The 13,613-nt window shown below is 39.7% G+C and overlaps 1 protein-coding gene across 8 annotated transcripts in view; it reads right to left on the bottom strand.

Moving 5' to 3' along the window:
• The window catches only part of BABAM2 (BRISC and BRCA1 A complex member 2), a 298,493-nt gene that overhangs the window by 16,894 nt on the left and 267,986 nt on the right, over window positions 1-13,613 (bottom strand). For all 8 annotated transcript variants that reach the window (XM_073338599.2, XM_073338597.2, XM_073338593.2 and 5 more), the window contains one exon: window positions 9,775-9,928. In XM_073338599.2, coding sequence (XP_073194700.1) covers window positions 9,775-9,928 — 154 coding nt within the window. The remainder of the gene's footprint in view (window positions 1-9,774; window positions 9,929-13,613) is intronic.

The following is a 13,613-nucleotide window of genomic DNA, read 5'->3' as shown; positions in this document are numbered from 1 at the left end:
TTGGTGGGATAACTCATATGACTGGAGTACTGTCATGGATGGTTATAAACTGTTCAGGAAGGACAGGCAGGGCAGAAAAGGTGGGGGAGTAGCACTGTATGTAAGGGAGCAGTATGACTGCTCAGAGCTCCGGTACGAAACTGCAGAAAAACCTGAGTGTCTCTGGATTAAGTTTAGAAGTGTGTGCAACAAGAGTGATGTAGTGGTGGGAGTCTGCTATAGACCACCGGACCAGGGGGATGAGGTGGATGAGGCTTTCTTCCGGCAGCTCACGGAAGCTACTAGATCGCATGCCCTGATTCTCATGGGTGACTTTAATTTTCCTGATATCTGCTGGGAGAGCAATACAGCGGTGCATAGACAATCCAGGAAGTTTTTGGAAAGTGTAGGGGACAATTTCCTGGCGCAAGTGCTAGAGGAGCCAACTAGGGGGGGTGCTTTTCTTGACCTGCTGCTCACAAACCGGGTAGAATTAGTGGGGGAAGCAAAAGTGGATGGGAATCTGGGAGGCAGTGACCATGAGTTGGTTGAGTTCAGGATCCTGACGCAGGGAACAAAGGTAAGCAGCAGGATACGGACCCTGGACTTCAGGAAAGCAGACTTCGACTCCCTCAGGGAACGGATGGCCAGGATCCCCTGGGGGACTAACTTGAAGGGGAAAGGAGTCCAGGAGAGCTGGCTGTATTTCAAGGAATCCCTGTTGAGGTTACAGGGACAAACCATCCCGATGAGTTGAAAAAATAGTAAATATGGCAGGCGACCAGCTTGGCTTAATGGTGAAATCCTAGCGGATCTTAAACATAAAAAAGCTTACAAGAAGTGGAAGGTTGGACATATGACCAGGGAAGAGTATAAAAATATTGCTCGGGCATGTAGGAATGTTATCAGGAGGGCCAAATCGCACCTGGAGCTGCAGCTAGCCAGAGATGTCAAGAGTAACAAGAAGGGTTTCTTCAGGTATGTTGGCAACAAGAAGAAAGCCAAGGAATGTGTGGGCCCCTTACTGAATGAGGGAGGCAACCTAGTGACAGAGGATGTGGAAAAAGCTAATGTACTCAATTGTGCCTTAGTCTTTCTGAATTTATCCCTATACTTGTGCTATTTCTTTTGTACTCCTCTTTAGCAATTTGTCCATGGTTCCACTTTTTGTAGGATATGTGAATCAACAAAACAAACTAAAACGGTTATTTATTTATCTGGATTGATGAGAAATGCCCGTCTGTATTCTAGGCAAATGCGTAACATAAAAGTTACAAATTTGACCAAGACACCAATTAAAAAGATTAGAACATACCTTAATCATTTAATTAACCAACATTTCAAATCCCAGTATCCATCTAGATTATTAAAACCCAACTCCCTGCAAATCCAGACACTTCATCCTGCCCTTTTCCGCTTTTCAAAAGCCCAGAAGAAAAATTGGGCCTTGCAGAAGTCCCTGGAGATAAACACATAGGTCTTAATTTAGATTTAGCAGTCTTGACTGCATCCCTTTAGGGAACCCCACTATCTGTTTTTCAAATCAGTTGATCAATGGTATTTTTAGAGCACCTATCTCTATAGTACCTAAGAGCAAATAATGCTTATTGCCCAAATTTTTTAAGTTAGCCTACATAATGTTCTATCTTTCAATACAATAAAACAGCTTATGTGAAGTGCTCTTTTCATATTCCAAGTTTGCCAAACAAAAAGCCTTATTTTGTGAATTTTCCTTGTTGATAAAATATACCTATAGATAAATTAGATATTCTTTCAGTAGAAATAGATTCTTTCCCCATGCATATTTCATTTCATACAGTGTTCTGTGTTCTTTAATAGTTGTTTTTCTTTTCCTTCAATGATAAGTGACCAGAAACAAGTATTCCAGCCCTCCTATCTTGGCTGAAATCCACATAATGCATGACAGCACTGAAAATCCCTGGCAGGCACCTCAGAAGCTAACATACCATATCTTAAGTGTCAGACTTAATTAGCCAAGAAGCCACTTTCAAAGCTGTTCATGAAAAATGTGATTAAACTAGAATGACTTTGTTATATGTATTGTACAATGTATATACACCTAGAACGTATTATCTTGATATGAAATGCTATTCCGTTTAAGCATTAAGGTGGAAGATATTCTTTGTTTCTTAATTTGCTATTTTTGCCTATAATACTGTATCTTACAATTAAAAATGGTTTTAGTATTAAGGTTGCCTATACAAAAACATTATATAATGTATTACAAAGAAGAACATTATCATTTGTGCTTTAGCAAAATGTTACTCCCCCCTCCCTTCATTTACCTGTCTTCTTTTTATGTATAATTCATGTCAGGATGCTGCTCTGTCAGTGAATATGAGCTTTGATTTGAAGAGTCATAAAACTGAATTAAGTCCACCACAAACCTTACACAGCTGCGTCATTTTCTATTGCTATATTAGAATTTACTGACTCTTTGAAGCTCAGGGGGAAAGACCACCTGGGGAAAATAAAATCTGCCCTCAGCTGATCCTTGGAAAGAAAACCCACTACCTCTGTTTCTACTGCAAGGCTTTAGCCAAGAACAGCAAGAGTTTCTTTTTTCTTTTTCTTTTTTTTCCCCATAATTGCTGCTATCAAAGATGGTTCCTGGGACCCAACGTTGAGAGTAGATTTTGGTGGATCTTATGGTTTTTTGTTTTGTTTTGCTCTGTTAAGTGTGGCTGCAAAACATTATCATCACCAAGTGGATTGCCGTTAATGCACATGAAGATAACGCTTTGGATAGCAAGCAGGTAAAACATCATAGCTGTGGCTGACTTGACCAGACCCAGGTAAACCCACTTTAAGCGCAAAATACACATTTAGTGTACATCCAGATTTAGCAAGCTTTGGAAGTAAAACCAAAGAAGCATGAGGTATCATACAGAAACTGCAAGCTGTAGGATGTAATATATATATTTGGTATTCAATAGCAGATATACTTCGGAGTGTTTTTCATGCAGTGAGAGCCTTCATCCAGGGCAATCTTTACAAGTGGCTGGACAATACAAAGCAGAGAACAATAGCAAAGGATATACAATGCTAATACACTCTTGAAGGAGGATGCAGACTGGTGGGGAAAGGTGTGTGCCTTCATGGCTCTAACTTTTTTCTTTGGGGATTGTGAAGAATTTTTAACCATTTTCTCTTTAATTGGTTTGTCTGGTAGAGAGTCATTTGTTACAAGACACAGGATTCCAGTGCATGCACCGCTTTGTGCGGGACATATTAAATAATGATGGATGACCAGGTTTCTAAATGTAACTTACAATTTGTTGCTGCAAATCATAAGTTCTAATAAATAAAAAGTTCTGACATACAATTTTAGAAAGGATGATTGGGTGTCAGGATTATTTGGAATTTTCTCAATTCTTGGGGTTCTCTTCTATGGTACTGAAAACTCGCTTAATATGTGGTCGTGCATCCTGGAGTTGTAAACCTCAGATGTATAATATTCCATTATTATTATTTATGCAGGTGGCATTTGAGTGTAGCTAGAGCACATCTCTTTTCCATTATCTTCTTCATTCATTATCACCTTCCTTCCTCCCTACCCCCTATTTTGCATTTTTAAACTTTATGATAACTTCTGGATAGTTTACTATAATATAGACACACACAAAAAAAGACTACACATGGACAGCTGATGTGTGGATGCAGAAAAGCTGATTTTAAAAAAATCTACTGTTAAAAGATCCTGAGTGGATCTGAAACAATCATTTGAATGTTTGTGTTCAGAAGATTTTTTTTTCATGGAATCCTTTTTATTAGCAGGCTGGGAGAAAACTATAATACAGATTTAATTCTTCCCAATAATCTTGTACTGTGATGTTTACCTGTGCCCATGTAAGGGTAGGAAAAAAAACTGAAGAAAGTTTTGCATGAATTGTAAATATTAAACTTTTCAAGGAGATCCAAAGTATCATAGATGGAAACCAAGAGTTTCAGGGTACTAGTAAAGCCTTTTTTTAAAACAGTGTAAAGAATATCAATAGATATTTTGTCTAAGATGTGGTAAGCCATATAATTGACTTAATATAGGAACATGGGATACAGGACTGGAAGGGACCTTCTGGGTCATTAAGTCCAGTCCCCTGCTATTGCCACCATAAAATCCCACTCATAAATGTATCAAGCTCCATCTTAAAACTAGTTAGGTCATTTGCCCCAACTCCTCCTAGTGGAAGGCGGTTCCAGAACCTCATTCCTTCTAATTTCCAGTTTATACCCATTTGTTCTTGTGGCAACATTGCTCTTTAGCTTATATAGCTCTTGTCATTCCCTGGTGTTTATCTTCCTCATGTATTTTTAGCGAGCAATCATAAACCATCTCAACCTTTATTTTGCTAGGCTAAACAAGCCAAGTTTTCTTAGTCTCCTCTCATAAAAGTATGAAGGCAGATGAGTTGAGATACTGGCTGGTGTCACTATATGAAGAATGGTTGCTAAAACAAATGTAAGGAGATTCATACCCAAATGTATTACAAAAAGCTGGAAACCACTGGTTGAGCACGTAAGCCCCACTCAAGCCTGGACCCATACAGAGCATGCAGGGGCACGTAAATCTGTAATGCCACATTAAGCAAACACACCAGTGAGTGGGTGGATGGCAACAGTATTATTCAGAAACAAATTTTAAGGAACACATTGTTTTAGCCAAGTTGGAGAGAGCACATAAACTCTGAAGTATGAGTATTTATTGGAATACCAGTTTTCCACTCTTCTGCAATTTTTGACAAGTAAAATACTTTATTTAGGCTAACACTAGGATAAAGGACTAAATTCATTCCTAACTTGCGCTCCTTGCAGCTCCGCTGAAAGCCATGGGGCTGCACAGGGTGCAAGTCAGGGCAGAAACTCAGCCAGAATGTGTCTAACAACTGAACATAATTTGTATAAACAAACAAACGTTATTTACAATATTCCTTCATGAAATAACAGGCTCAGAGTCTGCATATTCTTTAAAGATACAATTCACGCACACTTGAATGCCTACTTAAGAAAAAAATCAAGAGCTTTCCCATGGAAACCACACAAAGATATTTTATTTCACAGGTACTGCACAAACACAGATGCTAGCTTTCCATAATGTACTATACGTTCTTATGCTAGCCACATATTTTAGGACAACATCTTTGGCACACTTTTAGACAGATGGCTCATATGAGTTTACAGGTTTGTCTATTCTGGGGAAATGTGTGTTGTTTTCAAATGTGCTAACTAATATGTTTGAATTAAAAAGCTCAAATACACTTTAGCCCCTAGTGTAGAGAGTCACGTTAAAAATGAATTAGCTGGTTGTGGTAAAAATGTGTTAGCTGGTCCTAAGGGTTGGGCCACATTACAAAATGTGACCATAAAACATACCTTAGTTTGGCACATCTTTCTTTGTGTCCTCACTTACTTTTGAGTCCTGGTAGTAAAACTCTAACTTTCTGTTGGTCTCATTAAACCATCTCCCTGAATTACATAAGCCCTCTACATGCACTATTCCACTGCTACAATGTCTGTGTGGATCATGTATTACCTATGCCAGTAAAAACAGTCCTCTGGGAATAGTCCTATAGTGCCCCTGTCCCTGTGACAATGACCCTCCTGATCACCATTCTGAACTCTGTTGTCAAGGGGTCACAGTGACCAGAACTCCTCCTCCCGCCAAAACACTTTAAAACACCAGCATGTTTTGGAAATGCGTCTCGTCCGGAAGCCCACCTCAGAGCAGACAGATATGGATACCCATAAAGAAACAGGTAAACCTTGCACTGCTGCCTGGTCAGGAAAGAAGTCTTGGATTTCCTCAGCCTGTGGGGAGGAGCAGTACAAGACCAGATGCAGAATAACTGCAGAAGTAAAGATGTCTATTTGGACATTGCAGAGGGTATGCAGTTGGGGCACAACAGGGAGGGGCATCAATGTTGGGTGAAGAAGAAGGAACTGCAGCAGCTGGACAAAAGGCAAGGGAGGCCAACAGAAAATCTGGTGCTGCCCCACATACCTGCTGCTTCTATGCAGAGTTGGATGCCATATTTGGTGGGGATCCTACCATTACCCCAAAAGTGACAGTGGACACTACGTGAGATCCTGAGGAGGGAACCCCAGCAGTGCACAGCAACAAAGAGCTTGTCAAGGATATGGACGCAGAGGATGCAGATCCAGTGGAGAGCCAGAGTCAGCTGAACTTGACTCAGTTGAGTCCTGAGGAGGAACCCATTATGCACCTTCTCTGACTACCCTTGGCTAATGTCAGTGAAACCTTCCTGGTGATCCACTGATGCCTGCATAAACATGAAAAGTACCGCTTTCTGTTTAAATACTCAGTCTGAGGGATGGGGTGGGTGGGCCAGGATCAAGATATGCATTTCCTCTATTACTCCACAGTTCAGGAAGTCCACTGCACTGAATTAGCAGTCCATCATTTCCTGCACATTGCCCAGAATCATAATCCTGTGCAGCAGGTGACAATTAACAGGCTTGCACACCTGGATGATGACTGTCCCCACTGAAGACTTTCTAACACCAACCGATAGCAATCTAGGGTCGCAAGCTTCCACAGCGAGATTGCTACCCATTTTCCACTGTCAAAACAGCTCTCATTTTGGTGTCTCTGCACTGGAAGGCTGGGGCGAGTTCAGCACACAATTTCTGCATCTGAAAGTTCTGAAGCCACTGCCTGAGCGTCCCAGATTTGCATCCATTCTCAACCATCAGTGCTTATTTCACGGGCCCAGAAGTCCTGTTCCACCATGTGTAGCTGGTCAGTGAATGCCTGCAGCATCAGGTGACTTTCATTCACTGTCTGCATCATTCACTCCTCCTCAGTTTTCTCATTTTCACTGTTGCATGCCTGGCCTCTGTGATAGTTGCTGAAGTTCCACAAACACAGAAGAAGCAGGTGCCCTGTCTCTAAAATTGATATGAGAATTCCAATGATTTGCCAGTGAAGTGGCGAAGAGATTGAAAACCAGCACAAGGAACTGTGCGAATTTTAGAAAGTGGTGTGAAAGAGAAGATCATGGTGGGAACAGAGGGAACTTGACCCCAAGGTCCCACAGTTCCCTGAGAGGAGTACTGGTTTCTCACAATACACTTCCAAAAGTCCCAGGAAGCTGGACCGTGGTGTGGGGCACACTGGGATGCCTTCCTGTAGCACAGCGCACTTTTTCTCCGGTACAACCTCTTGACGTGAAGGCGTGCTGCATTGGCAAAGACAGTTGAATCTGCCCATGCTCTACTCGAATTGCAAAATCGGCAGCTACATGCTGGCAGAAATACTACCAATAAAACTTTCTAGTGTAGGCGTGACCTGAGTAACCTTGGCTAACACATCTTAACCTGTTTCAGATTAGCAGCCGTGTTAGTCTGTATGCGCAAAAAGAAAAGGAGTGCTTGTGGCACCTTAGAGACTAACAAATTTATTTGAGCATAAGCTTTCGTGAACTACAGCTCACTTCATCGGACGCATGCAGTGGAAAATACAGTGGAGAGATTGTCTTTGTCTACACTAGATGTTACATGGAGCTTAAAATGTATTAATTAAAACATTATTCATTTTCCCAGTGTAGACAAACCCAAAAAGAGAGAAACTGCTGCTTTCTTCCCAATAGAGAGTAGGGTTTTTTTTTTTAAATCTGGGCTGCCCACCCTACAAGATGCAGTAAAGTCTCCAGTCACTCCCACAAACATAGTGCTATAAACAGAGGAGGAGCTTCTCTCTTCCTTTGTGCTTAAGAGATGGATACCCCAATCTTCTCTCTTCCCCCACCTGCTCACACTCTACTCCCTCTACTGTATGTATTTATGTTTAATCTAACTCTGCTTATATGCGAAGACTCAGAGGTGACAAACCTCATAAAAATGTCTAGAGGTAATACTAAAGAAAAATTATGCAGTCAGTGCTTTTCTAAAGGACTGTTAGGAATGGGGATTGGGCAGGGAGGTTCAACTTGCATGTGCTGATTTGTATGCAAGTATAGAGCAGACAGAATGTGTGTTTGTGTACAACTTCCCCCCCACAAAACTAATGTATTGTCCAGTTCAGGCATGAAATAACTCACAATGATGCTTCCGAGTTATATTTTTCATTATTTTAAACAAAACATATACAATATTCTGGCACTTGCATATCTCTCATCAATCCTAACAAACCAACTCAACAAAAAGAAAATACGTTTAACAGGAGACAGTGCTCCTAAAAAGTCAATTAATATAAATAAACAAAAACACATACCTAGTGCAATATGTCACTCAGAATCCCAAATGCTACTATTTGATATTCTCCATATTACTTAAGGCATTATAAAACTTGCATGTGTTTCATTTATTCACTGTTTACTTCTACCCATACCAAGTTATAGTCTATACAACCATGTGCATCATTCACCTGATTTTTGCAGCTGAGCTATTTTCCTTTGACTTCCTTGTTTAAGTGCCCTTTGCTAATTCATTTTAATCTTTTGATTCTGGTGTTCAAAGCCCTTCATTCTGATATGTTATTTTATTTATATATTTGATGTCTATATTTGCTGTAGTCCAACTTTTACTCTAAGTTATTGCTGTTTCAGCATTTCTACAATTTGCAACATTTAAGTACAGGGCCTTTGCCCACATAGTTCCATCTAGGGGAAATGTGTGTTGCTTATTCATTGCCTCACTTTTAAGTCTTATTTTAAACATTATATTCTGGTTTATATCCTTTCTACACCTTTGTGTTAATTCTATGTTGTTTTAGATATAGCACTTTTGGCGCTTACAGTAAAGTAAAGCAGTAGTTAATTAACATTAACACTGTACTATGTACCAAGATATAAATGTCTAAGTTATACTTAGTTATGCTTGAATTTGTAAATATGACGACTACAATCAGAAACTCCAGCCAGTAGGAGCAGGTGCAAAGCAACCCATTGCTACACTGGGGGGAGAGGGTAAAATGAGGCCACTGCTCCCCACAGTATCCCCCAGACCCAGAACTGTGCAGGGAAGACCCTCCCATACTCTGGGGAAACAGAGATCCAGGTAGTGCCTCTTGGCCAATCTGCCATGTGGCCTTGGGGAAGGAGTGCAGAGTCTCCAGCTGGTAGGAGAAGCTAAAGAAGCAGCCAGAGCAGGGAGACTCAGAGTACTTTCCATGATTTAACTGGATTTTCTCTGCCCTGTGTTGATTGGCTGTTTGCTCCACCCATTCCCTTTCCCATCTTTCAGTATTTCTTCACTTCAGCTGCAGTCCACACCTGTCCCTTAGCCTCTTCTCCCCAGCCCTATTTCCCTTACCCCCTTCTGTTCAATGTTTCTTACCTTTCACTTTTCTTTTTGTTTAGTGTACCCCCTGCTAACAAAACCCACCTAAAAAAAATTGTGGAATGAATATGACATTTTCTGTCCTCAAACCGTTGACTCTGCTTGTTTGTGACACCCCTTCCCTCCAACCCTGTGTTTGTCTTATCTATTTAGATTGTAAGATCTTTGGGGCAGGACTAGCTGCTACACTGTTTGCACAGTGCCTAGCACAATGGGGCCTCACTGGTTGGTCCTTTGGCAATATCATAATAATTGATTATTAATAATAAAATATAAATATGTAAGTTACACTCAAATGTGTGAATATTAAGACTGCATTCAGTTCCAACACAAAAATAACCAAAGAAAACACTATACAGAAACAGTGTCACATATAAGAATGTCCAATGCATACAGATAAATCTATACTCTAATACTGAACAACACTTGACCCTCTAACAAATGAAACTTTTGGTATTAAATTATAGTCTTTCTTACTTTGCTCTCTTGGCCATCTCATTGCCATCCCAGCGTGGGCTGTAAGGGTAGTTTTTCTGGGCCTGGGAATACAGCTGTCCACTGTTAGTGAAGTGATAGACTGACTGAAATGTTAGAGTTGGCTGGTCTCGAGGAAAGTACAGCGGTAGGTCAACTGCAAAGACAGCAAAAGAAAAAGATGACATGAAAGAGACACCTTTTCTTGCTTTCATCTTTATTGTGAAATATATCATTCGTACCTGTTGACTCTAAACTCAGGTTAAGAAATGTAGCTAACCAGATCTTAAATGAAAAAAGTGAAAATGACGGGGAATTCTAACATTTCTTCTTGTACTTCCAATAAACATGGATTACATTATGTCAATGTCTGACTCAATTTATGTTTACTGAAGTATTTTTATTTTACAAAGCAAATGACATGATTTTATTGTGCATTTACAGGTTAATCACAGTATTTCCACCAGTTCAATCTCTCTCTCTCTAATGCTTAATGCATTAAAGTCTGTATTTTTCCAGCTTAGTTTCTACTTTCAGGAATGTTACTATATATTCTGTTTTGCGATATAGAGCAATATTGTACTTTTATAGACCCTTTCATCTGATGAGCTCAAAGTGCTTTATCAGCCATAATTAATCCTTATACCTTGCCTGGGAAATGCAAGTATTATTACCCCCATTTTACAGATGGATAACTGAGGCCCAGAGAGGTTAAGTGACTTAATCAAGGTCACACTTGCAGAATCTAGAACAGACCAAAGGAATCCCAACTCACGGTCATCAGTGTTAAGCAAACAAACAACTAAAACTACAAAGTTACTGATATCAGAAACTTTTTACTCTTAAGTATCCCCAGAATTAGATCCTATCTCTTTTAACTCCCCTTGTTTATCACCCAAAAAGAAGGAGGCCATCTCAAGATTAGTCAGGTCTGTTAGATCAACAAACCAGTCTACAAGAGAGAGTATTCCAGAGACTCTTCAACTGGTAAAACTTAACCTTTTAATTGCCAAACGTGTTCTTGGAGTATAACATTTTCTTGGGTCTTTTATATTCGGTAGACTTAAAAAATCTCCCTAGTTTGTTTTAAGACTTTTACTTATACATCAATCTCAGTATTTACTTTTAAGGCCTGATCCTGCATCCATTGAAGTCAGTGGCAAAACCTGCACTGTCTTTAGCTCACGAAAGCTCATGCTCAAATAAATTGGTTAGTCTCTAAGGTGCCACAAGTACTCCTTTTCTTTTTACTGTCTTTAGTGATACGGGATTTGGCCCTTAAAGCACCCCTCACTATTCCATTTAATATCCCAAAATGATGCATTCCACTAACCCTAAGAGACAAAAGAACAAATTCTTTAGTCAGCTCACCAATTTAGTTTTGTAAGACTGTAGCTCATTCATGGGAACTTGGGACCTCAGAAATCTTCATTTGTGACTTCACACTTCTACCTAATGAGACGTCAAGGATCCTGACTGAATAATGTCAGATGTAGTATCAAAAGAGAAGCTAACCACCAACTGTAACATTGCTGAGAATAATAGCAACTAAAAATGGAAAAGGCATGTTAAATCATCTATCCCATTTCTATGCCAGAGCAGGATTGTTTCCTCCAATATATTTGCAAGTGCTTTGTGTATCCTATTTTTAAATGTTTCAAGATTTGATGCTTCCACCACTTCCTTTGAAAGCCTCTTCCACAGCCTAAGATATAGCAATCTCAGAAAGATTTTCTGATAGCTTAAATTTTCCTACTCTTTGAACTGGACAAGCCTTATTTCCCCTGCACTCCAAATCAAGCCTGCCAACCCCAGTCACTCCCTCCATATGTTTATGGTAATGAGATACACAAAACTTAATGAGGCATTCCAGCTGTGGTCTCAGGCTAAAGCAGATCAGTTAAAGTACTGATGTCTGGCCAGTTCAGTGAGTTCAATAAGTTCAGTCCAGTGTGAGTTTTATGTCGTGATAAGGCTCTGATTAACTGGGGGACTCAGCCCACACAAAAGCTTACTTGATACATTTCAGAGGTAACATGATGGACTGATTTCAGAGTAGCAGCCGTGTTACTTTGTATCCACAAAAAGAAAAGGAGGACTTGTGGCACCTTAGAGACTAACAAATTTATTTGAGCATAAGTTTTCGTGAGCTACAGCTCACTTCATTGGATGCATTCAGTGGAAAATACAGTGGGGAGATTTATATACACAGAGAACATGAAACAATGGGTGTTACCATACACACTGTAAGTAGAGTGATCAGGTAAGGTGAGCTATTACCAGCAGGAGGAGGGGGGTGGAGAAACCTTCTGTAGTGATAATCAAGGTGGGCCATTTCCAGCAGTTGACAAGAACCTCTGAGGAACAGTCGGGGGTGGAGGGGGGGAATAAACATGGGGAAATAGTTTTACTTTGTGTAATGACCCATCCACTCCCCGTCTTTATTCAAGCCTAAATTAATTGTATACAGTTTGCAAATTAATTCCAATTCAGCAGTTTCTCGTTGGAGTCTGTTTTTTTAAGTTTTTTTGTTGAAGAATTGCTACTTTTAGGTCTGTAATCGAGTGACCAGGGAATTGAAGTGTTCTCCGACTGGTTTTTGAATGTTATAATTCTTGACGTCTGATTTGTGTCCATCTGAGTTAGTTTGATCAATTTTGGGGAAGAACATTACTATGTTAAAGAAAAAGAAATATTAGATTAAAAAATGAAATACTTTGTCAAAGTCTTCTTGGTGGCATAGTTAATGCACGATATCCCTGAAAAAGAATTGCCACACATTGAGCCACTTATCAGTAAGCAAACTACTTGTTCCTCTCTCTTACAGACATTACTCTTATGCCAAAGAATCAAAAGAGCTGCTCTGTAGAGAGCAATGGAAACCCCAGGAGACTGGTTCTCAGTTTTGAAGTTGGAAGTTTACTTTGTCTAATTCTGTATATTGAAACTCCATTTCTTAGTACAACCTTTATCTGCTCTCTCTGCAGAATCAATTCCTTGAGGAAAACCCTCCCTCAAATAACTGTGCAAATGGTATGAAACACTTGTTTGCTTGTAAGTACGAAGGATAGCAAACTCCAGTAAAGAAATTAAATCATATTATCTCTATTTATTTCATTTTTTACTAGAGAATTTCTGGTCTCCATTAGCTTGATTTTGAAAACCTCTCCGTATGTGAAAGAGGCAATAATAGCATTTTTCCTCCCATTAACTAAACCAAAAGCTTTGTTTTTAAGAAAAAGTATATAGCAGTAGAGCTACTGTCTAAAAGCACTATAGAGACATTGCTGTCACTTCAGAGAAGCTCTCATTTCCTGTGATTAGCCTTTCATCTTTCAGAGTATTTTTTCAACAGAGGTACAGCAAGAGAAGAAAGAAAGAAAGAAAGAAAGAAAGAAAGAAAGAAAGAAAGAAAGAAAGAAAGAAAGAAAGAAAGAAAGAAAGAAAGAAAGAAAGAAAGAAAGAGCTTCCTCCTTTTCTGAACCAAAACATTTAGGGAGGCTTTCAGGAGTCAAATATAATGTAAACCGTGGAACCAGACGATCAAAATAGATAGGTTTACATTTGAAGTGTCCACTCCTGGCCAAGAGCAGTACCACCTTGAACTTCAAGCCAAATCTTGAAAAGTAATAGTAGCTGCCTTTGATTTCTAAAGCTATTGTCCACCTAAGAACAGAAAGGACAACCAAAACTCCCATTTTTTAAACCAAGTGCTTCTCTAATTAAGGATGTGAGCTGAGTCTCATGAAGCAAAAATGTGACCCTAATTATGGAGCACAACCACACCTATAGTTCAAGAAAACAGGAAATGGCTCTGAACTTTAACCTGCTCTACACATCTC

Source organism: Lepidochelys kempii, chromosome 3 (genome assembly GCF_965140285.1).
Source record: "Lepidochelys kempii isolate rLepKem1 chromosome 3, rLepKem1.hap1, whole genome shotgun sequence".
In the NCBI taxonomy this organism is placed as follows: Eukaryota; Metazoa; Chordata; order Testudines; family Cheloniidae; genus Lepidochelys; species Lepidochelys kempii.
Note: the sequence above shows the minus strand (reverse complement) of the source record. Positions and strands in the feature narration are given on the sequence as shown.